This window comes from Alexandromys fortis, unplaced genomic scaffold (assembly GCF_014885135.2).
Source record: "Alexandromys fortis isolate MF-2015 unplaced genomic scaffold, M_Fortis_MF-2015_v1.1 scaffold_187, whole genome shotgun sequence".
Taxonomy (NCBI): Eukaryota; Metazoa; Chordata; class Mammalia; order Rodentia; family Cricetidae; genus Alexandromys; species Alexandromys fortis.
The window spans coordinates 1,924,663-1,950,782 of record NW_026068088.1 but is presented as its reverse complement, the minus strand read 5'-3'; the positions used below and the strand labels follow the sequence as shown (position 1 = coordinate 1,950,782).

Here is a 26,120-nt window from a genome sequence, read left to right as displayed (position 1 = left end):
TTACTGAAAAGTATTTTTCTATGTTTGACTATCTGATTTTACATACACTGATACTCTGGTTCTATAGTTGTATGATGGGTTATACTAAATTATTCTGAAAATGGCTACAGAGGCTTCTATTGTATCTTTTGGCGGAGTGGTGGTTGTGAGAATAGGAAAAGTATTGACAACTGTGACAATCATACAGATAGAGGTAAATGCCTATTATGTTTCTGTATTTACTTATCTCAAATGGATAATTTGTATGGAATTATCCAGTGTATGGATAGATATGGAGGACTGGGGAAATTGCTCAGCAATAGATCCCTTGGCCAGCACGAATATGACCCTAGTTTTAATTCCTAGAAACCACCCCACCGAATAAAAGGGAAATGATGCAACCTTTTAATCTCAGTATATATAATTTCTATAAATTAAATAATTCTTCATAGATCAAAAATGAAGAATTACAACTGGCATTAAAATGTATATTTTTATTAAAACTAAGAGATTCCATGTAAGATTCAAATTTCTCATTATTTAATGTCCTCTAAGCCTTGGTATAGAGAATGACTTTCCTAGATGGTTCAGGGAACCAAAGCGTGAAGCCAGATTAAAATGCATCAGAGAGCAGTGGCTGAGCTAATGACACACAGAGATGGAAAGAAGCTGGGACAAGATAAGGAAGACATTGCTAGAACTTCTTTTTATAAGATGCATTCTTCACAGAAAGGTCCACTTGCATCTGAATCACGTGGAATCAAGGGGAAGTGGCCATTGTCAGAAAGGGTGGCTCATCACCACAAGCTCCAGCCAGCTCTCCTTGCTCCCATGCACACACAGTAGAGGCTTCAGAAAGTCCCTGCTTTGAAAGACGGATAGACAGAGCCCTCTGGCTTCTAGCAGTATGGACAAGCAATCTGACCCCGAAGGTCAAAGAAGTGTAATGTTCAGGTGGTATTCGCTGTGCAGATGCATGGATGCCTGTCATGATGTTAAGACGTCCACTGCCAAAAATAGCAAATACATTTAAGAAATAAATAAGGAACGTTTGAATGATGATTGAACTAAGAATACAGGCAATGAGAGAGATGAGAGGAGAAATCTCAAGGGAGCGTCAGTTAAGAAAGCACTTGTGACTCATGGCTAGAGAAGGCTCTTCAGTTCCAACTGTAGCAGGCACATAGGCTGGATCACAAACAGAAGACACAAATGAAGAGAAAAACCTTAAGTATTTGTAATATTTACTTCGGAGACATTGGGCACAGTTTATTCTAGGTTGATGTAGACTGGTTATATGAAGGGCTTCTTTATAATGAGAAGGATCTCTTAGTTTTCTACTAATTGTAGAAATTGTTACTAATAGTAAACAGAATTTTCAAAACTGTTGCATAAATTTGGCTTTTTAAAAAAATATGGTAGAAAACCACCTGGTTAGTAATTATTATTTAAAATGCCAACAGGTTAGTTCAGAGGATCCCTATGTGACAAGTCTCTCTGTGGATGTGCCCATGAAAGAGGAACACATGGCCCCTCCTGTGAGAATACCTATAAACAGCTAGCAAAGCCACTTTAAATTGTCCCAGGTACAGAAAAGTCTAGCTTCTATTCATTATAAACTCAGAAAGATATAAAGATGCTTTTTTAAAGTGTGGGATTTTAAGATTGTCAGGTATAAAAGATTCTCATTTCTTAAGCCTAGTGTGAATATGTCTAGAAGATAAAGAACAAAATTATGATAATCAGCTCTGGAATTAGTGTAATGTATAAACCACCATTTCCACTGATAAAGTGTGTTAGGCAAGACAATGGGAATAATGTTTAACAGATTTAGTTGGTGGCATGTCAGGTGTGGCTTTGGGTTTAGGAAGCCATTGCTTTGGTGGTTTTAAGTCTGAAGGGAAAAAGGTACCCTAATCAGTGTCACAGCTAAGCTGTTGGTATGGAAATCAATGTTATTTGTATATTCTTTTCCCATTTAGATGCTAAGGCATTGGAAGTGTTGATTACCAGGCTGGGTTTCGGGTACCTCTGGCCTGCCAGTTGCTTTGGGTCTCTGAAATGGTTTGGGAACTAAAAGAAAAGGTATTAAAATTAGCATAATGGTCATGGTTGTAGCTGTCAAAAATAAGGATGCATAAGTTGAGAAACACTCTGTGAAAAGTCAATGCAGAAATAGTTCCAGGAATGGTGGAAATGCTCATTTTTGTCATTCATTTGCACCACTGGTTTCTCAGGAAGAACCATCTTTTTTTTTTTAAGATTTACTTATTTATTATTTATACAGTGTTCTGCCAGCCTGTATGCATGCACACCAGAAGGGGCACCAGATCTCAATATAGATGTTTGTGAGATACCCTGTGGTTGCTGGGAATTGAACTCATGACCTCTAAAAGAGCAATGCTTTTAACCTCTGAATCATTGCTCCAGCCCCTAGAATAACATCTTAAGAAAATGCTTAAAATGTGTCTTTGAGTCAAAGTGCTAACTATCATGTGGCTTCCTTCTTAAACCCATCATTTAAGAAGAACTAAGTATGTAAGTTTTCTGCTTTGCTGGCAACTTTCTTTTAAGCACAAAACAATAAGACAGAGAATTTTAAAGCTGATTAAGAAGGAACCTGGGAAATTACCCATAAACATCTGCTGCTAACATAAGAAGTAATGGCATGGCTACTGATGTGGGGAATTTCTTAAAATAATCAGAGACCAACTGAATTCTGAGAAGTTACAATGAAACAATTATAGGCATGACATTACCACTAAAAATAATAAGAACCATCTTGGAACTTTTAATATTCTCAAGTTGCAAAGACAACTACCATTTTTATACTGGACCCCAGAACATAATCAGTCTATGGTATCCAAACATACTGAAAACATTCTCCAATAGGAATGTGTAGTTTTTCAGAGTCCTACAGGCTTGGTGAATAAAGCAATGACATTTTAGCCACAAAACCGGACAAATGCATGCCATTTGTTTAGTCCAGGGTGGCTACAGACAGCTGTGAGGAAGAACAGATGGCTCTCTGAACACCGGGACATGGTTAAAGGAAGAAGACCAGCAGGGCAGTGGGAAGCTGTGCTCACAGCCACAGACCTTCCCTGCATTACTGCAGGAGACTGTACAGAAAGAATTCCCCAGTCTTCACGCTCTTCCCACCCACACAGGAAAGAAGGAAAGTATGGTTTACGGTATGATGGGTTGACAGAACTTCAGTCATGCCTTGGTTGGAGACCATGAAAAGAAAAGAAAAAAAAAAAAACGACAGGAAAGCAAGAGAGGATGCAGAATTACCAATTGTGGGTACCAAGAGTTCCGGTGGCACCGTGGCAGGTTCCAGAGCTAGGGAAGCAAAGCAGCAAGAACACTGGTTATACCAAGGAATGAGATCCCAAGGAGGCTAACATTGTGCCTAAAGGCAGAAGCTGTACACAAACTGTGCTATTATTTCTGAATGTAATTTCCCTTTTGCTTTTCCCATTCACCTTTTCCCTCTCGCTTTCCCACACCTCAGCTGCCCTGGGTATGTACTAGCTGTGAGACTCGAAGGATTCTTGCTTTAATAATCCACCAGGTGGGCCAGCTTTTCACACTGTGCGCTTACTAACCACTAATAGAGATGTAGATCATCATATAGCATATGAATGTAGAGAGTGAGTATACAGATGTTCAACCATACAAACCAACCATATTGTTCCCTAAAGCTCAGCTGTTTGGGGCATGGCCGCTGACAAACTAGAAGCTAAAGCACTGTATCTCTGGTCATTGGAACCCTAAGTGTTACATTTACCCGTTTGGGACTCAGGCGTTTCTGGACTACGTGTGGTTGTAGGACGGGGGCGGCGACCTGGTCGTTTGGTCTTTGGTGGAGCTAAAGAAAGGAAAAATCTCTAGTTAGCAGAGAAAGAGTGGAGCTACAAACTGAGAGGAAATGTTACACGTCACACAGTTAAACCTTTGGATTCAAGCTGGACACATTCTGTTTTGCTACTTTCTGACATCACTGCATGAAATTAGAATTTAGGTTTTTTTTTCCTTTTGATATTTTGTTCTCTCTCTCTCTCTCTCTCTCTCTCTCTCTCTCTCTCTTTCTCTTCTTTTTCCACCCATTGTTCCCTTTCTCTTCAAAGTTTTTGGTCAAAGATTTGTACATTTTCCAAGAGGTCTCCTTATTCTTTCACTTTGAGATAGGTGTTGGAAAATCTCAAAAGTAACGTGAAGTTTAGAGGAGACAGTCATACAAAGTTTCAAAGCTATACCATCAGGAGGAACACATAGAAGGCTGCTTTTCAGACACACCAAGAGTAAAATATTAAAATTTGGCTTAATATTCCAAAGCAAGAGATTTTTCTGCTCGGTGTTTACAAGAGTCCACATGTAAACAATAGGGAAAATTAATTTAGAAATTATATCAAGGGAAACATTTTGAAATGAGATTATATTCATAGGCCAGAGCTAAAGGATTTAAACATTTTAAGGATAACCAAAAACACATAAACAAGTGGAAACAGATATATATTCCATGAATGTGAATATGCCAATTGTGACCACAGCCGTTAAGAAAAAAAGAAAGGAGTCACCCACTCAGTAACTGTATGTCCAAATAATATTATTACTGTCACTTTCCCAGGGCTCTGGGTCCTGAAACCACACACAAGATTATCAAGAAGGAACCAAGTCAAGGGAAAAATGTAAAATCAACTTAAATGTGGGATATGCTCAATTTTAACTTCTCGCTTGAACAAATTCTAAGTGGTGAAATTTTATCCACACGAGAAGTAACCTCTTCTAATGAAATCAATTCCTGTGGTTTTAGACAAAATGAATAAAAATGTAGCCAGTTAAAGTTTGGAAAAAGAAATGGAAAAAAAAGGGCAGAGGCATGGGCCTTTGGAAGCTGCAGATACAACACACTAACCAGGAGCTCGTGTTGTGAAGGAAAATGTGGGCAATGGCTAGGATGGTACCAGAACGGGGATCTTTCTTTGTTTGGTTTGGTTTTAGTTTGGTTTTGCTTTTTTCTCTTTTGATGAAAAATAAAAAAGGCTATAAGGGGCTGGCTTTATTGTTCTTTTCCCTTCTTTTTTTCCACCTCCTAATGGATGATCTGGTGACACATCACAGTTTTCATATCTGGAATGATCATCACGCTTTTCAAGAAAGTCTGCAAAAGTTAGAATTTTGAAAAGTGAGAAAAAGACTCCCAGAGGGAAGCACAATTATGTCTGGGGAAGCCAGAAGTCTCCACTGGAAATAATAAGTTAGAAGAAGCTAAGGAAAATCTCCTTGAATATAAGACAGGACAATAAAGAATCTCCCGCATCCGAGGCGGTGTGGCTTTCATGGGTGTACCAGAGCTTCTATTCAGCCAAACCCAGGCACAGGGTTGATATTCTAATAGAAATCACTGAAAAAAACAAATAAGCAAACAAACATCTGAAGGACAATTAGGTATTTTCAAAGTAAAGCAAATGTAGGACCAAAGTTGAACACCAAGTGATACAGGCCACTTCTTCACGATGAGTCAAGGAAGCAATTTACCCTTTGTTGATGGTGCTGATGGTAGAGTCTCAGGTTTTGGGGCTGCAATGAAAGTAAATAATGTCAAAACAGCAGAAATTAAACATCCTTTCCCACGGGACAAGGTCACTCTCTGATGGAGGTTTGGGCTCTTCTGGCTTAGGTTGCCAAGGGCTACTCATCTCACATCCATTGTGCAAACCACAGCAAAAGCGTCAAGAATTCTCATCCGTGTCGTTCATCTTTGCTGCGGCTCTCACTACAAATATCCAATGTCTATCCTGAGGACATCTCCTTGAAGGCGTTCTGCATTCCTCACCACCTGACGTTTTGTTTCTTACAAAGCAACCACGTTTGCCTCAGGAAGTGAGACAAAGTTACATGCTTGTACTCTCTTAGTTTTGAATGGTACCCAGCTTGGCTGGACCTCATGTTCTTTCACAAAAGATAAGAATCGTAAGTGTGAAAAGGGCCACACATGCTCAGATGATTTGCCCCATGGTCACAAGCACATACTGCTAGTAAACCAAATCCTATGTTTGTTAGTGAATCATTAAGTATCCATGCATAGTCTCAGGTTTCACGAACTGCTTCATCAATTAAATGCCATCTGCAGATGGATAAACAAACCCTCTGGAGGTCAAACGAGAAGCGAAGAAGCTATGTATTTCCTCCTGGCTATTTGGTTTCATCTATTACGTTATGAAGGGAAGACAACAGGCCATTTATTTCCAGTAGGTTTTGTGCTAGTTTGCTCAAAGGAATTTTCTTTCAAGAAGAAAGTTAAAATTAATGCTTTTTTCCAAGCACAGGAAAACAGGAGAACTTTTCTTTCTTATAGAAACAAATTGATGTGGCACTCGCTGGCTTTCATCATAATGCTAATCCTTCTCTTATTTATAGCGCGGGTAGTACTTTGTCTAGAGCTAACTCTGATAATTCTGAATCGGAAGAGTAGTAGGTTTGGGAAAAGCCAGGAGTGACTTGGGGAGGGGAACGACAACAGAAGCGTTCATAGAGCAGTTTTCTAGGAACCAAATAATTTCCTTTCACAACTCAACAAGAAAGAATATGTGGCAACCGAGAGCTGTGTGGTACCGCACTGTGGATCAACACAGGAGGGTGGCCGTCCTCATTGTGTGGGAATGACAAGAGAGAGGAGGTGGCTCTGGCTTTCCAGAAATGTGCCGGGCTGTGCACATACAACTAGCCAAAACCAATGTGGAGCTGCACTGACTAAATCACCGAGAAGAAGCATCTCACATGGAAAGTGAAACAGAAAAACAGGCCGTGGAGGAGAGCTGGGCAGCCAGGCGAGTCTTCTGCTGGTGGTTTACATGCTCTCGTGAACTTCAGCTGGAAACAGAGACCTTCTACAGAGCCCAAGTAACACAAGAGTCTGTCGCTAAAGAAGCGCTCTACAGAGATGCAGCCCATACGCTCTAGCATAGTCTTGGGCCACTCAACGTCCATCCCTCTGCTGTGAGGTGTGGCTGTCAACTCCCTCAGGTGGTGATGCCGACAGTCAGAGCCGGAAAGTTTAGAAACCCAATCAACATAACCACACCAGCTTCCAAATCAAAGTTCTGGCAATAAATAAATAAATAAATAATAAACAAAATGTTTAATTAAGAAGTGTCTATTCAAACACTTAGAAGAGTAGCAACATGTCTCTAACTTCATATTTTTGAGTTAGTTCTAAAAATGTGACTTACCATGCATAAATGTCAACCAATATTTATAAGACAGTTTTTGATGCTTTCCAATCTTATTGGGAAGCTAGCAGAAATATTGAATTTGCTAACCACCTCACACAGCACCTTTTTCCCTCTGCCTGGTAGCAGCCTCCACTGAAAGTGCGGCATAAATATAAAAGTTGCTTTCTCATTGCAAACCTCCCTCAGAGTGAGTTCTGAAACACAGGATCATTAATCCCTTCCCGCTCCAGCTGGCAGTTCTTGATTTAAGCTGCTAGGACACTTGATTTTTGTACCCCGTGCTTCTCATTTGGCAACCTCAACCAAGGTCACTTACATACTTGCTCAAGCCTCCATTTCAGAGGTTAGCAACCTTTCTAATGCCCTGACCCTAAATACAGTACTTATGTTGCAGTGACCCCCAACTGCAATATTACTCTTGTTGCTACTTCATACTTGTAATTTTGCTATCTGAATTATATATGTATGAATCGTAATATCTGATATTTTACTATGGTCTTATGCGATCCCTGTGAAATAATCGTTCAACCCCCAGGTTGAGAACCACTGTTCTATTTCTGTTGATCTGACACCTCCATCTGGGCGCTACATACATTCGTTTTCTGATCCTCTGCTTTGATGTCTTTTGCCATCTTCAAAATAAATCCTGACCACTTTAGCAGAGAAGCCCTTGCTTTAGGAACTTCACTGTGTAAACATGCTAGTGATGGAAATCCAAGTTGAGAGTCCTTTACACAGCAGACTGTGGAATGCATTTTCCCCAGAGCTAAAAGTTTAACATTTATATGGTGATGACAATAAGAACTGACAAAGCTCTCCATAGCTAATTTTATAAACCAGTATCCAACACTGTTGTGTAAGTTCCAGATAAACTATAAAAGGTCAATATTGGATCATTCGGTATGAGCCACAATCCCTTCGTAGGGAACTGCTGAGAGAAGACTCCTCCTACCAAAGAACCCCATAGTCTTTAGAAAAACACCAGAAAATCTCCTGAGAAGTACACAAAAGTCAGTTTTCAAAAATCACCCCCAACTAAGAATGCTTGGCATATTGAAGAAACAGTGCTTTCTGGTCTTGTACCCGAGAACTGAGACACTCCAAACAAGCAGGGTTCTTAGGAGGCAGAACCCACTCCCGCCTCCAGCTGAAAGGCTGATATTTAGTGCATCTGGATTCCAGTCCAATTTGGTACTGGAAAGTATGTTGCAATACAGACAAGGGACCCTTGCTCACTCCCATGACTGTTTCTGTGTTTTCTGTGGGATGGTCACGAACATATTGCCTACTGCACAGCTCAGAGCAACACTAAGATAATACCAAAGGGCTGGTTGCCCTGAGGTCATCTGGTTGTGCTTTTGCACTTTTCATGGAAAAATTGCATTAGACACTAACACAGAAATCAGAACTCCCTGAAACAAAGAGTTGCATAAATCAATTTTTCCAGCATTATTTTTAGAACACTAAAAATGAGGATCAGAGAAATGATCACATTTGGTGTCACTTCTTGAATAGGAGATTTTTTAAGTTTCAACGAAATTAGTTGGGTTTTGCTGAGCTAAAAACAAATGAAATAATCAACAAATTCCTATTTTGATATAAAAAACTCAAAAGGAAAATCGAATGCTAAACTAATTCAGTAGAATGAATCTATCATCTTGGAAGGTTTTGGAAATATTCCGTTAAAAGAATATTTCATGCTCCAGGCACCGAGAACCACTTATGGACGAGAGCTCTGCTACTTTCTACCAACTACTCAAAGACCTACTTCAGTCTATGCTTTTAAGTCAGTCTAATTATTTTTCGCTCTTACTTCATATTTATTAGGCAATAAGGGTACGTTTATATTAGGCAATGATTGATAGGCATAACGCAATGATCTGAAACACAAAGAAAATCCAGAAACACCAAATTAAAAGTTACTTTTTTAAAGAACTCCTAAGTTTTTGTTTTTCAAAAAAAAAAAAATCCTGAGAACTGTATATGTAACAGAGTTTGCATCTACCAAGTGCTGGTCCTATACAGCATCTTAATCTGAGCTCAGATCTACTAACTCACAACCAAAATAGCTATAGAAACTCATGTGGTCTGTGAGATACTTTGCATTTTTCCAGATGAGCAAAGAGAACAGACAGTCACTGACAGTTTACAAAGGAGCCAGAGCACTGGCTTCCCTAGCGATCTGAAGTTATGCATATGGTATCGAGCAGGTTCAAGACTTTAAGAAATTTCACAGTATGTGTCCTTGGACTTGTAGTTCTTTTTGGTGATAGAAAGGAAAAAAATAGTTCAACGTAGAGATAGTAAAATATCTTCCAAGAAGGAACAGAGTGACCTTTCAAAATCATGCCATATTTAGTCGCTGCTCTCATAGTATGCACTGAGCAAACTTACAAGGAAAGAATTTCAAAACCATCACAAAAATACAGGTTAGAAAACTATTTTCACTACAAATGTAAGTGAAGTCTGCTTGCTGAATAATGCCCGAGCATACTGCTAAGCAACGAAAACCATCACCTCCAAGTTGATAAATTGCATGAACCCCTCAGGCTGCAATAGCTATTCTTCCCTTCCCTGTTTTCTCCACCTGAATGCTACAAACATTTTAAGACTCATGGCTTCAACTCAGTCTTTCACAAGTCCTACAGGCTGGAGTTTTATGATCTTGTGTTTCATTTCCACTATTATTACTCTCCGGGTTATAAGCAATTTGAAGGCCAGAATAGCATCCCAATAACATTCCCTTAACATTAGCATGCCCAATGGCAAAACGGAAAGTGTGGCAAGCACTGGTCCCTCAGACACTGTGCATCAATGTGAACGCACACCCAGAGTACAGTAGTTATCTCACACTGTGAGCTGTGGAGGCAGGACCTGTTTCCTGGTTTATCCCCACATCCAAGAACATTCTACTGGAGACCCCTGTTTTCTCATTTGTATTACTATTACCTATTTCAAATTTTTATAAAGAAATTGTCCTACAGAAAAATATAATTTTCTTTACTATAGAGAGATGATCATGATCTATTTGGATTTAAGTAACCTGAAAAGTTAAAGAGACATTTATTTACCAGGTTTAACTTTTGGCGTGATGGGTCTGGGGCGTCGTTTAGGTGTGGTGGGGATAGACGTAGTTTGCTGGGGAGCTGAAAGAGGAGTCAATATAGCATTGGTAAGTGATACTTCTCAAAGGTCAGTCACATGTGCCTGTAAATACAAATACACGACCCTACTGAATGCAAGAATGAGTGCATATTTTTGTTGAATTCCTGATGTCCGTGTCATGTTTTCTGCACAGTACATGCTCAATAAGCTTAAGCATTCACTGGGCCCAAAAGAATTACATTTTTATAGAGAACTTAAATTCATACTTGAGAAGAAACACTATTCAAACAAATGTACCAATGACTGAGCACCCTGGAGGCCTTCTGGATTAAGATAAATTAAGAACTCAATTAATATATTAACATCAACGGCAGGGAAAAAGCCAGTCGATATTTCAGACTTTCGAATGGGAAATTTAAAACATCTTAATCTTGGAGTTCATTTGTACCTTAGCCAGACACTAATGGCTTTTATTATTTAGATAGTTTATACGCTCTTTTGTACACCTTTCTTCAGCATATCCAGGATTTCAGGCACTACCTGATATTCGTTTTTGAACTACTGTGGATTAAACACTATTACCGTGTTCACTAGAAAGAACTATATTTAAAATAATCATCACCTATGTTTCTGCCATTCTTTTCTAGTCAACAAAGTTGAAAGCAATGAAGGAAACTACTCTTTAAAACTATCAAGGTTGTATAAATTCCTTGAGATTTATCATGAGGCTAACTATGGATAACTCTGCTCCTAGAGGCCGAATCCCATGTAGAGAAGGAAGGGAAGTATTTATGAAGAAAAGCGTGCTCAAAGGCCAATCTGGCTGATTCTTTCCTGTCGCTTTACCTGTCTTTCAAAGCGTGCACTACACAATGAAATCAGTTACCAGTTGTTGTTGGTTGCACTTCAGGACTGGTGAAGACTTCCACATTTTGAGGATCAAATGATGCTTCGCTTGAAGCTGGAAACAAAAACACCCCCATCCCACCAAGCAATGTCAGTTAAAAAATGAGGTATTTTAGGAATGTCAACATGCTTTCAAGATGGCATACTGTGCATGCTACAAGGATTTAAAAAGGAAGATACACGTTGTCCTGCAGCTAGCGGATGACACTATGATGTAAAGCAGGGGAAAGGATGCCAACTGCTCAGTACAGGCAGACTTGGTCCGTGAAAATGAGGTGATGCAAGTCATAGCTCATGGCACGAGATGATGCAAATGAGAAAGGGGCCCGTGCAACTTCTGAATATTTTCACAATGTTAAGATCGAAATCCATTTTTTCTTCTAGTATGGGAAAGTGATAGATACATAAAATGGAATATAAGATGCCTGCATAAAAATATATCATACATCTATATTCAGAAATAGAAAAGAAGTAAATGATTAGATGAAATGGAATAGAATGGTTATATTGGAAGAATGGCATCCATATGGATTATGGAGTTTTTAATGGAAATAAATAAAGCACAGAATTTCTGTTAAAAACATTACCCAGTGTTGCCTTTGGCTCTTCAGGAGTTCTAGGAGTTTTAGGTGGGACAGAGTCCAGAGTACGATCGCTTGTTGCTGCTGGAATAAACGCCAACATTTATAAAGGCAATAGAAGTTTGTAGGGATAAAATACAGAGTAAAGAAATAATGTCCCATAAAAGGAAAATATCAGCAACACTTGAGAGATCCATAGCCAATGCTTTAAGTCAGTGATTCAATAGGAATTGAAGATGCTTACTCTGCAATATCAGAACCCATAAAACAGCTTTACATATTCAACTTATTTTCAATCCCTTTTCTGCTGGTTTCTTCCCCTGTTTCATAACTGCTAATGGAACCTACTATGAGGATTCAGTTTTATTACTTCTCTTATTTTCAATGGTTTTAAATCATTTATCTTTACTTACCTTATAAATAATTCTAATATAAGACTACACGTACAAAACTAAAAACAGGCACCTATCTATGTTTGACCAGTCTGACTTTGAACTCTACAGTGCCTGGTTTAGTAGATGCTTGGTACACAATGGCAAAAAGGAGCTGATGGACTGGACTAAACCCACTGTAGATGCGTTGGTAAGTGAATGCAAAACTTAGACACACCTGCTGTGACCAACTATGTCCCTGTTTTAGCATTGGGCTCTCATATCAGCAGTACAACACTTAGGCCCCAAGAAGTCTCAGTGGTGGCAGGCTGCTGTGTGCACAGTAGTGCATCCCCAGTCTCTCTGTTCTAGATGGAATGTGCCTCCCCAGTAGTTAAGATCATTTTGTGTCTCTGTGGAATGCCAAATGCTCCCGTACAGAGGACAGATCTTAAAGCATCCCCATTGAGAATCACTACCCTACAGATCACTGTCTAGGAATACAAAAATATTCTTTAAAATGACTGTAGACAAAGAGAGCTGCAATTATTTCCCCCAGTTGTAGCCTTGTCTATCTGTTCCCTTCCCTTTTATGACAGAGTTTATTTACTGATAAAAATAAAGGAATAATCCCAAAGTGGGAAGTATGGACAGGAACTGTCTCCCTGACACAAATGGAGACAGCTACTGCCCACCATAAAACTTTAGAGAGCACACTCCTTCATTTTGCAAAAACTAAAAGGCACCCACTAAGTATACTAACACTGAGGACCCAAAGGCATCATGAGAGGCTGCATATACCTGTGTGGGGCTCTTTTGCCGTCTCATCTGAAGTTGTTGAGCTTGAGGTAAGATCGTGAGTTTCTTGAAAATAGAAAAGGTGAAAAAAAGACAAGTTAATTTTGTATGTTGCACGTTATTTCCAGACATGTTTCAGTGGTGTCTTAAGCAAAGTTTTGCACAGGCACTAGAGTTTGGAGCTGTTGACCTCCTCTCTTCCTGGTTGATAGTCCCCGCTGCTGTCTTAGCCGCAGTACTTTACATATGATGCTGGCTGGTTTTGTGTGTCAACTTGGCACTAGCTAGAGTCATAAGAGAGGAAGGAGTCTCGGTTGAGATGTCTCTCTGTGAGATCCAGTTGTAATGAATTTTCTCAATTAGTGATTGATAGTTCACTAATGAGTCCACTGTGAGTGCTTTCTTATAGAACCCAGAACCTCCATCCCCCTGATCCTGGGTTCTATAAGAAAGCAGGCTGAGCAAGTCAGGAGAAGCAAGTCAGTAAGCAGCACCCCTCCATGGCCTCTGCATCAGCTCTTGCCTCCAGGTTCCTGCCCTGCTTGAGTTCCTTCTGACTTCATCCAATGATGGACTATGATCAGGAAGTGTAAGCCAAATAAACTCTTTCCTCCCCACATTGCTTTTTGGTCATGGTGTTTTGTTGTAGCAATAGAAATTCTAACTAAGACATATGCTAAGGCCCTGGTTCCCAGAGTCCTGTAAAATTCATGCCATTTATTTATAATGAAATGATGCCAGTTATAAATCTCAGAGCTTCAACAAGCAGAAACGCAAACCTACTAGTCCCATGGCAGCTAGGGAAGAAGCTTCTAAAGGAGGAGAGTGAAGGCACATTGAGGGTACTTTTAGAATCCGTTGTTTATTCTTTCTGCTTAATAGAAGTTGCTGGCACAGCACCAGTGTCTCACGAATGAACTTCTTTAACCTTGTTCCCATCCCCGAGACGCAGGTGAGACAGGCACTGCCACCACTTTGTAGATTCCTTAGACAATGAGGTTGATTGAGGTTTACAGTAGTAAAGACAATCGCCCATGCTCACGTGGGAGAACTGGTGACTTAGTGATTTTCAGCCTAATCCACAGCTAAGGACAACAGGGCTAAGATCAGAGCATTCTTGGCACCAGCCCTCTTGGTCTTATTTAGAGGCAACTTTCGACGTTCCTCCATGGAGTCATGACCCCTTCTATAAGGTAGGTAGGTAGGCTTGAAGGTAATTTTATATTTGGAAAAATATAAAATTTAAAATTATAAAAATATAAAATATAAAATTTTATATAAAAGGAAAAACGTGTGATGAATTAAAAAATAACTTTCAATGTAGGGATAAATTTCATGTTCACATAAAAGATGAACTTGCAAGTAAAAATAGTATTAAAATCTCTTTGCACGCAAAGAACTCACTGTAGGAATAAAAGGGAAAAAGCAGAAACTAAAGGTAGACTCTGTTTATTTGGGGCATTCAAATTGGTTTATAGAAAATATAATAAAATGGGGGGCTGGAGAGATGGCTCAGCTGTTAAGAGCACTGCCTGCTCTTCCAAAGGTCCTGAGTTCAATTCCCAGCAACCACATGGTGGCTCACAACCATCTGTAATGAGGTCTGGTGCCCTCTTCTGGCCTGCAGGATACAGACAGAATATTGTATACATAATAAACAAATAAACAAACAAATAAATAAATAAATAAAAAATACTTAAAAAAGAAAATATAATAAAATGGTGGTAACACACAGGAGGATTATTCATTTGGTTATGTATAATCTGATGATAATTTACTGATGGGAAACCAGTGCTGGTTGAAGCCATAAGATGGTATTAGATGGTGAGAGAGAGAGTCTCAAAGAAGAGGAAAGCTCGTGTTATCCCACAAGAGACAGGAGATGTGTGTAATTTGTGAAGGTAAATCTACAAAGGCCTCAAAAATAGGCTATCCATCCTTATACTAAAAATCGGCGCATATTGTGAGAATCTTCTCACATGACGACCTTGTGTTTTATTGCAAAGTTAGCCTAGTTGTGACTTTAAAGGCCCCCGTGGGAGTGACTATCCTTTAAAAGGATGAAAATGCTGCCAGTTTCTAGCCCTTGGTCTGCCTTAGGCTCATCATGGACCTGGCGATATCGGCTCTGCCCACCTCTGAGTAAGTTAGGAGAGGCTACCAACTTTATGTATTCCTCTCTTGTCATGAATTATTAATTACTACCTTGACTTTATAGTCATGCCTCTGAAAAAATGCCATGGCTGCATTTATGTTAACTCCCAAATCTCCTTTCCCTCTAGTGATGTTACATCCTATTTTTCTGTATTATGTTTCAAGTGGTATTTATTAATTAACTCTATTTCTCACATTTACACTCTGAGGTTCAAAACCAGGCTGACACCTTCTCACCTAAGTTCTTACTACAGGCATTCATAGGGAATAGAACACTTTACAATCCTCCAGCAATTATGGGTCGGGTCTGTAAATTCCCATTTGTTAGGAACCTCTTACTTTCAAATATTTTTCTTGAACATACTTGGGATTCAAATCACACATCTGTCAGAGTAGTTGGTCTCTATAAGTTTCTGCTTCCACACTTTCTGGGAGTTGAGTGGTAAAGAAAAGGAAACTAAGAAGGAGCCACTCACTAGAAGTTTTTTGCTGCGTGGACAGCTTTCGTAGGCAACCACCTCTGGTTGCTGCCAAAGTCAGTCTTCTGACTCGGAAGAGGCACATGTCAGAGAAGAGTTCTCTGAAAAACTCTTTCAATTGCGAGTTCCTGGTTTCCTTACAAAAACTTTGGCATCTAAAAGTTCTTGACAAAACTTTATGTTTAAACCTGAGTTGATTTCACTAAATTGCTCAGCCTGTTTCTAACAAACTATTTTAGACATAAAACTGATAAACAGTCCCAGAGCCATGTGTGAGAGCTACTGTCTGTCAGACAGTCTATATGCAACCATGCCTTGCTGCTAGTCACTGGCTGAAGTGGATAAAAGCTTTGATCTTTAATTCATAGAGTCCACGTGAGACCGAAGTTGAAGAAGGGAATTAATTTGACAGGTAAAATGAGAAGCACAACTCAAAGCTATAAAAAAAAGCAAAAATAAAAAGTCATAATTATACAAAATATTACTTTCAGATATTCCAGAAAAATATATACACTTGTAAGACCAGTTGTTAATTTTTATTTGCTGTATGTTTTTATTTTGAAAACCTAATTATATGTAAATACCAACATAAAAATGCCTTGGTCGAGTCATGTGATAGTACACAAAGGACTTCAAATAGCAACATTTTATTTTGCTTGGATTTCCTGAATATTGTAGCCATATGAAAAATTTTCCTTTTCAAACAATTTTTTGTGGATGAAACATTTTATTAGGGAGAGACTCTGTCACAGCTATTTTGTCCTGCAGGGTGTATGTCCTCTAAATCCTGATACATGGTAAATCCACAGTAGGATTAATCTGAAAATGCTCATTTCCACAGAGTAATTGGAAGATCTTAAAAAGAACAACGACTTTCTAGTTTAGATGCGGGAGTGGGAGGAGAAGCATGTCCTTCTCTCATTTACTTATTGTGTGTGTCTGTGTGTGTATGTGTGTATGTGTGCACATGCAAATGCATGTCTAAGTATCTGCTACCCAGTCTTGCTCCTGGTTTGTACAACCATGGAAACAGAATTCTAACAGCAATACACAGAAGCAATGAAGGGTACAGCACACAGCTAGGAAAGTGCCACAGAGTCTCTGTACTATTTAAGTACAAATGATACTTTCTTGAGTTAACACCACTCTGGTTGACCTTCAAATCTGTGAAATAAAATGAAAGGTTTGAGCCCATAAACCTCTAAGAGGCCACAGTGAAAAAGAAAATCATCTGCTATGCTTGAATCTATTCTCTTGCCTTTGAAGTATCAACACCACTTGTTCCTACTTTTTATCCTTTCTAGGGTATAATTGGGTTTGGTGAGCCAGATCTGAATTAATCAACACCTCATAGATTAGGCAGTAAGGTCCAAATACAGAGGTTATCTCTTTTCAACAAAGATCTTTAAGATCTCTAAAATAAACTATGGTATAAACTATTCACCTCATATACCCCTCCTTGTGTAAGCTGAACCATGTAGTTTACAAAGTCAAACTATGTGACACAAGTTTCTGTAATTCCACAAAATACTGAGAGAATTCAACACTGCAAATTGTGAACACTGATCTCTTAAAGAAAGTTCCAGAGTGGAGTACAACGAAAAGATGGAGGATGACCATACTCAATTCTGACATTGTCAAGGCAAGACTCTAAAATACATGGGATCTTTGGTGTTTTTTTTCCACTTTTTTAAAATTGATTTTTATTGAGCTCTACATTTTTCTCTGCTCCCCTCCCTGAGTCTCCTCTCCCCACTTCAACCCTCCCCCAAGGTCCCCATGTTCCCAATTTACTCAGGAGATCTTGTGTTTTTATACTTTCTACTTCCCATGTAGATTAGATCTATGTAAGTATCTCTTAGTGTCCTCATTGTTGTCTAAGTTCTCTGGAAAAACAGAATGATATCCATCACCATGCACAAAACTCAAGTCCAAATGAATCATAGTCCTCAACATAAAGCTAGCCACACTGAACCTTATAGAAGAGAAAGTGGAAAGTACACTTGAACACATTGGCACAGAAGACCACTTCTTGGATATATAACCCCAGCAGCACAGACACTGAGAGAAACAATTAATAAATGGGACCTCCTGAAACTGAAAAGTTTCTGTAAAGCAAGGATATGGTCAACAAGACAAAACGACAGCCTACAGAATGGGAAAAGATCTTCACTAACCCCACCTCAGACAGAGCTCTGATCTCCAAAATACACAAAGAACTCAAGAAATTGGTCATCAAAAGAACACATAATCCAATTTTAAAAAATGGAGTACAGACCTAAACAGAGAACTCTCAATATGAGGTCTTTTTAATAAGTCTCAATATATTAAGGGTAGGAGGCTCAGTTGTTTGAACATCTTGGGACAAGGACAGACAGAAGTTTTTCTAATGTGGAACTCAAATGCTTTGAATTACTCTTGGTTTATGGCCATCTTCTTCCTTTGATTCTGATCCTTCATGGTTCTAAATAATAGTCTTTTATGGAATGTTAAAGTAAATTAAAGAAGCTCAATACTTATGGTACTATCAAGGGGTAAACAGAAAGTTCCTATCTATGAACTTTGTATCACGTTAGGATGTTAGACATCATGCACACGCCTGTTTGTGGGTTTATGCTCTGTTTCTGGCTCTGTTGCCCCTGGAAAACACAGACGCTTGACCTGGACATCATTGTATTCACAGAGTCTATGCAAGTCCTTGGGGCACGCTCACAGAGGAATTCAGGTTAGCACACTGACTGAACAAAGAACATGTCATCCTCTGTTGTGAAACCCTGTTCCCCAAATTCCAAAGCATGCTGCATGGCCATTCTTTCACACTTCAATTGGAGGGACTCCCTGGAGTGATTCTGAGAGAAATCAGTGAGTCTGTTTGCTTGGTACCCACTCCTGATGTACACTCCTCATGCATCTCCTTCCTATAAAAGGAACTAACCATGCCAAAGGACTTCAGAAATGTGCATATGGCACGAGGCTCACAGTGAGTTTTATAGAGAATGTTGATGGGGAAATTATGTAGGTCTAATGGAGGAAGGATCCAACAGTATGTGGGTCCCATGAACATAAACGCCCAGTCTATCAGGTGCTAGAAGGTACTGCACACTTCTCCAGAACTCCTACTGTGACAACACTTGGATTGCAGCAGACTGGCCAACATCCAATAGAACACAAGACTAACTCCCTTGCATCGCTAGAAAGACAGATTTCACCCTGAGTAACTGTCACAAACACTAAAGTACTTCTAAGATCTGGCCAGTTTCCTTTAAACACAGAACCTATAAGTAATTTTACATCCTGGTATGCGATTATAGAGCACATTTTTTATAATTTCCTTTATATACTTTATGGAAAATTAAATTTGCCAAGGAAATCAAGCTAAATCAACCCTAGTTAGCATACATTACAGAAGGCTATATAAAATGCAATTCCAGATAATAAAATCTCAATGTACTAGTGAAAAATTAGGGCAAGCAGACTGAGAGTGGGGAAGAAGATATTAAATGGTTATGTATCTCATATATCTTACAATGCTCCAAACCCCAAATATCCTGTTACTTCTTTGCCAAAAATGATTGAAATAACTCCTTTCTATAACCATGCAAGCTAGAACTCTCAATTGTCCTTTATATCTCAAACCTGGTATGGAAGTCTTTATGAGAACACTCATTCCGCAGTTTTCATAGGGAGTGTAAAAGTGGCAAAATTTCCAGTAAGTTTCCAAGCTAAATTAATCTTTGAAAAGAAACACATATCCCATTTGATGACTGATCAAGCAGCCCCAACCATCCAGGAGTTGGCCCGTGGTTTTCCCCTGCTGAATGTCAGCAGTTTCAAAGGACACTAATGTTAAATGAGGCTTGTTCTGTCATGACAATAGATCAAGACAAAGTCAAATGATGCTATCTATTAAAACCAAAGAGGACACAGCTTAATACATGCACAAATATACCCCAAATTTCAAAATAGGAAAGGTTCAAATGAATGGAAGAATAAACATACCAACTACTGGAGAGCACAAATATGTCAGTTCCTGAATGTGTAAACTCTTGAGATTACAAATAACCTACTTTTTATTTTCATTTGAAATTTAACATAAATTGGGATGGCCCACGGAGTATCTAAACTAATGCTGAGAAAGATGCATTCTTGCACGTTAGCAGAAACAAGAGAAGCAAACGTATCACTAGCTGCCATAAACTACATTGATGATTAGTAACAGGACCTACATAAGTAAAGACAGAAGATGGTCTGACTTGTTTAAGAAAGGTAGTTACCAGTTTGAGGCTGTACAAACTTGGAATCTTCAGATGTCTTAGCTCCAGGTGCCACCCACGGCTCTTCACTTGAAGCTATATTAGAGAGAGACAGAAGCAGTTGAATGTTTTACGGCAGAAATGGTTAAGTGACTAGAAAAGCCTATACAGCAAAGCTCATATGGGCCAATCAAGAGTCATCATACACTCAGCAGTCAATGTGCATATGATTATTCAGAAACCAGCTAGGTTGTGTAAAATTAACAGGAATGATTTTTAATGAAGGTGTAGGAAATCTAATCAAGTAATATTTTTATTTTCCTTTTTCAACCTACCAACTACTGATTTCCCTTAATTCATCCACTGCGTTAGTGCATTTAGCTTTACTGAGAAGGGACTCACTCTGCACATGTGTTCTACAGAACTGCACAGTCAGCACCCACTTTATGTGATGCTGGTGATCAGCCCCATGCCCTCACACATGCCAGGCAAGCGCCTGTCACTGGGTTACGTCTTCTGCGTGTCATGCGTATTCTTCACACCAAACAGCCCTTTTATTTACCCAAGGTATCCTCTGGTTTCTCCAAAGGGAAGTCTAGTTTTGCCTCAGGAAACTCTGGGAACCTTTTTGGGGCTGGAGTAAAACACACAGGATAGTTAGGACAAGTGCATGTAACAGGACAAAAAAGGTTTGAAAAATTTGAAAGTTGCAAAAACAACAGATACAAGATAAAAATCACTGCATGTCAAACAAATACTCAGTGGTTCCTTTTAGTAATGTTTCAACTAAAGGTAATTGTGCTTGAGAGATCATGTAGTCCAGTCTTGGATTTCACAGTACCTTCCTGTCTGTGCTTTTTATGTTCCCTTATTACAGCACGGGCCACCATGCCCGGTATAAAATTCCCTTTTGGGCATTTTATAATCAAGTCACTAAATGAGGTATTTAGGCTCTTCCATCTATATTTTCTAGTTTCTTGAGTTTTCCAACTACATTCATTTATGTAATTAAGTATATTTCTTTTAATTCAAAGTACTAAGCACATTGAATTAGAAAATATCTGCACAAGAACTTTAAAAATCATAACGCAACTACACAACTCTCTAAATATGCTCCTCCATTCTTTGATACTTCATTCAAAAAGAAATTCTAACAATCCTAAGGAATCTATAGAAATCTCTAACAAGCCTTGTCTATCAAGATGAGGCTGTGAGTGAACAAAAGCACAGAAGACAAAAACAGAAGATATCACTGTGTTCAGTCACATAGGATTTTGGTGAAAAGAATAAACTAGAATAACAACAACAACAAATACACAATCAACACCAAGAAAAGTTACTGGTGGTTTTGTCACAGGGAAGGCCTCTTTAGGGACCTAGTTTATGAAGGTTGTATAAAAATCATACTGAGGACTTTAGAGTTTATTGTTCACCGGGCAGTGATGGTGCATGCCTTTAATCCCAGAATTTGGGAGGCAAAGGCACTCGAATTTCTGTGAGTTCAAGGCCAGCCTGGTCTACAGAGTGAATTCCAGGACAGGCTCCAAAGCTACAGAGAAACCCAATCTAAAAAAAGAAAAAGAAAAAGAAAGAAAAAAAGAAAAGGGAAAAGGTTCATTGTTCTGCATTATTTGTCAACCTCATTCTTTTCTTATAAGGAGATTGATTTGAATAAAGTTGCCTCCAAGGATTTCTATTAGCCATACATAATATTCTCAAAGTAGGATTTGTTGATGCTTCAGTGTTCAATGACTTTTACCTAGAGTGCTCAAAGGCAATTCAGACTCAGGTATTAGAACTGAATGTGCTGTTTCTGGGGTCTTCTCACTGAGGTCTACAATAAAGAAGAATATGGTTAGCAACATGATGGCTTGGCATAACCCTCACCAGAATGCTTCAAACTGACTCGCGTGCAATGAGCAATCTAAGCCTCTTCCAGCAGTCAGCCTGGGAGAGAGCTGGCTCTCCCAGGAAAAGTCACATAGCTGTTAAAACGGAGGGTGTCTTTTAGGTCATTGTCACACATGCACAACACAATACAAGCTGTTCCATTTCTTGAAGGGAAGAGAACAAACAAGAAAGGCACGATAGAGTCTTTCGGGCGAAACAGCAGTTAACATGAGCAACTGAAATTCTCATTAAATAGCAAGTCTCTTGGTGATTCTTCCCAAATTCAGTTGGCACAAGACTTTCCATAGCTGATGTGGACAAATCCCAGAGAGAGCCAAGATTTCCAGCAGCTCTGGAGGCTGAAATGCATGAACCCAACACAGAAGAGGGGTCAAAGGGGCATGCAGTTAGTGTTTTATCCACATCTGTGTTTGTGGTTGGTCACCAGTACCAAGGCATGGTGCTAACTCATCAGCAGAACATATCCAACAGACAGGAAGGTTAGATCCCAGAAAAAGAAAAGAACAAAGAAGGGAGGGTGGAGGATAAAGGAGGGGAAAGACAGGATAAAGGATGGGGAAGGCAGGATAAAGGAGGGGGAAGGCAGGATAATCCAGGATTTTAAACCATGAGTGCCGAAGGTTGTCATCATTGCTGTCTGTTAGTTTAAGGAGGAAAGTAGTTCTCAGTATTACCCAGTGCCGTTTCTGCTGTGTCTAAGGCACTAGACACTGTGGGCTTAATGCTTCTTGAAACTGTTTCTGGAGTCACTGAAAAGTAAAACATAGAAACAACTGTATGAGCTGAGAGATAAAATAAGGATGCAACCCAGGCATGACCCGTCTTTCCAAGTTCCTAGGGTGAACCTACTTGTCCTAGGTGCCTGCCTGCCTCTCCTTCCTGATCCATCCTTTCTACTTTGGGTTACTTTCTAAGTATCCCACAGAAGCATACCCAACTCCTCTCTATGAGATCATTTCTCATGGCAATCTGAGTGTTTTGTCTTCTTTCTTCATTACCTCCACAGCTTTGCAAGGGGCCTATAGTAAGTAGGCTTACAGTGACATACTGGAGTTAATGAGCAAGCAGAAACATAAGAGGGCGGGGCTAAACAACTAGCACATTACTAGATTTCCTCTAAACACCACAAACAACCAAGAGAGCTAGGATCCAGGCTGGAACTGTAATCGGTGTTCAAATATTCAGCCCCAGGGTGGGTTGTCTCAGCTGCTCCATTAAAGGCAATGAAGACTTTGGGTAGAAGATTTGGAGAAATATGAACCATGATTACTAAGATTTAAAAATTCTACAAAACCCTAGAATTTTGCAGCAAGGACACACACTCATGATACTGAATAATATGTGGTGGGGATTGCCCAAGTATTTCTGAAGTGGAAAATTCTGAGGAGGGCTTGGCAGAAAGTTGGGAAAGCTGTAGACTCTCATCAGACATTCTGCCAAGTGAAGAAAGTGTGAGTTGGAAAGCCGGGCAGAAGGTTTGACACAGAAATGGATTCATTTCCCCACTGCTCATTTAACTGAGCGCACTTTTCTCTACATTAACTGAGCGCGGCAAAGTTACCAAACAAAACACTACCTTGTAATATCACTCGACTGGAGGCTGCTAGCAGCTCAAACAGCTTCCGCCTGTCTTAAAAAGGCCCACTTCTTGTTAAGACAAGACCATATCCATTCTGTCAATACATTCTTGAAGAAGCTCAGTCTGCTTCTTCAAGTTGTTTGTTATGGCACCAATCCTATCCTCTCTCAACCAGACATAAGTCCCAAAATTTAGTGAACATAGAATACCACAAAGACCCCAAGCTACAGGAATGTTGTGAATCAAAAGGTTCACTTTTGATGGGAGCTCTTTAACTAATGGCGAGTTGCAGGGAGTGTTTGCCACTTGTCTGTGTCATCAACTCCTGGAGAAGGTGGCACTACACTGGCAAAATCTCACTCCTTCCAAGACAAATGTTTCCCCAGAGAATTAAGCTGGGCTGACTTATGTGGAGAACAGATGCTGTGTGTTTGGTAGTAACAACGATAAACTATGGAGACACTACTTACCGCATGTTTCTTCAGTTTTTTTTTTTTAAACCAAACTACTGCATATTCTCTATATTAGGGGTATTAATCTGTAGGGACATTTGTTTCTAAATTATTTCAATACATTTTCATCACTATCAAGTTAGGGATTTATGATGGGTATAAGATATTTTGCTATACCCATCACTTGTGAAGGTAACTGGGCAATGAAGAATGGTCCACAGTATTCATACACAAGGAAAGGCCATGAACAAGGCATGACCTTTAGTTAAACTGCCTCAGTGTTGATGGCATCTTCAATCATTGTCAAAAGCACACTGATCTTCCATGCTACATGTCATGTCCATCATCCAGTCGCTCGATTTTCATCTGTTCTTTCCCAAAGGGTAAAGCCCTAGAATTTCCTACTGTTTTATGCTTATGATCAAAATCAATTTCTTTTTTGTTCTTTGTTTTAAAAAAAATGGGTTTGTAGTTCAATTCACTATTTGAAACACAGCTACTTTCTTTCTCAGTAGCATCATAGGAATTTCATTACCTGTTACTGGCTGGGCTTCAACTTTTTCAACTTCTGGCGTTTTAGATTCTGCTGCTAATGTAAACGTTTCATTCTTAGCTGAAAAAAGAAAAAAACAGTGCTTTATTTCTTTGTAGTACAGTGTCCAAATTTACTTATTTCAAACATAGTCTACCACATTTTTTATTGATTTAACTTGTTATTTTGTGTGTATGAGCCTGCCTGTATGTATGAGTACCATGAGTGTGTCTGGTGCCCACCAAGGTCTGAAAGGGGACTGGAGTTGGAGATGGTTGTGAGAATGGTGCTAGGGGTCAAACCAGGGTCTTCTGTAGTTATCAACAAGTGCTCTCAATCACTGAGCAAACTCTCCAAAATATCAACATGCATCTCTTCCTACCAGCCAGTCAACTTAAGAGTCCATCCCTCTCAAGGCTAGTATAAATAGAAGACAGACTTCAAAATTCTTCTCTATTAATCCAAGAAATTCTGTAAGATCTTCATTGGTACAAGAGTGACAAAATCACAATATAACACTTGAACAAATCTCATCAATTTAAAGTTTCTGTAAGGCAAAGTTGGACCTGTACGTGTTTCTTGATTTTTATTCAGCACAAATAATTTTTTAAAAGTCAATGGAGAATTTCTTTTATTAAAGATGATTTAAAAATTCTGATAGGTTAATATACTGAAAATTTTGAAATCCACAAATAAGATAGATAAGAAAGTATGCTATTTGGATACATTTGTAGCAAAACAAACTTTGACAACCAAGGGATTTTATTAAAAACACGTGTTAACATATCTTCTCTTTTGGTCTCTGGGAATTTGGTGCAAAATTGAGGGTTTTCTCTCTTTATGCAACTTTTGGGAAACCTTGCTTCTAAAACTTAGGTGTTTTTTTTCAAAGAGAACACTTCTAAATCAGAATTGCCCAACCTCTGGGAAAGATATTCTCTCAGATTTTAAACTGGAAATATCTCCAAACATTTCCTGAAATTCCCTGGGACACACTCATCCCCAGCAGAAAACTGATCTACTCTGTGTTCTCATTTTTTTTTTTTTGAGAATGTGAATTTTGTAACCAGCTATAGCCAGCATCACTTGTGTGGAGGCCATTTGCTGCTTTTCATTTAGTCTGGATACAAAATGCGCTTACTTCTTACAGCCTTGAAAGCAATTAGACAGCAGGCAGATGTCGACTTTGGGAGTGCGCACTTCAGTGGACAAGGTACAGTGTGCTGGCCTCCACTGTCAAGCCAGTGTGGAGGACTGCATAGCATGCTGACATGACAGAAATAGTCAAAACTGTTCAGGTCTAGTTAAGGAGCAAGAGCTCTTTCTGTAATGACCAAGCATACACACCTAATATTGTATGAAAATCCTTTGAAAATTTCTAAAATTTACTAAGATTTTCTTTCTGGACATCTTTTATAGCCACAGCTTCAACTTAGAACCATTCTGGTTGTTAGCAAGTGAAGAATAATTCTGCCCACAAGCTTCTCATGAGCTCTGTGCCTATTACTTTTAGTACACCTCAGGAAGATGAACGCTTCACATGGAAAGTGCAAGGTCCCCATCACCTTGTGCTCCCAACTCCATCAGAGCAATTTGTTACTCTTTCCCTTTTCACCTAGTAATATCCTATGTCTTGGTTTTGGTAACTTCTGCCTGGTTAGGAAACCTCTCGAACTTCAGAACTTTGTCTCTATATGCCTGTGTTTCCATGTCTCTTTCTGTCTGTCTGTCTTCCCCCTCCCTCCCTCTTCCTCTCCCTCTCCGTCCCGCCTCCTCTCT

The 26,120-nt window shown here is 39.3% G+C and overlaps 1 protein-coding gene across 1 annotated transcript in view; it reads right to left on the bottom strand.

The window, feature by feature from the left end:
• Positions 1 to 26,120, bottom strand: part of Abi3bp (ABI family member 3 binding protein) — a 226,801-nt gene that overhangs the window by 70,349 nt on the left and 130,332 nt on the right. The window contains 10 exon segments of the mRNA XM_050122348.1: positions 5,524 to 5,565; positions 10,292 to 10,366; positions 11,212 to 11,286; positions 11,819 to 11,893; positions 12,985 to 13,047; positions 19,889 to 19,963; positions 20,430 to 20,501; positions 21,627 to 21,701; positions 22,453 to 22,527; positions 24,345 to 24,422. Coding sequence (XP_049978305.1) covers positions 5,524 to 5,565; positions 10,292 to 10,366; positions 11,212 to 11,286; positions 11,819 to 11,893; positions 12,985 to 13,047; positions 19,889 to 19,963; positions 20,430 to 20,501; positions 21,627 to 21,701; positions 22,453 to 22,527; positions 24,345 to 24,422 — 705 coding nt within the window.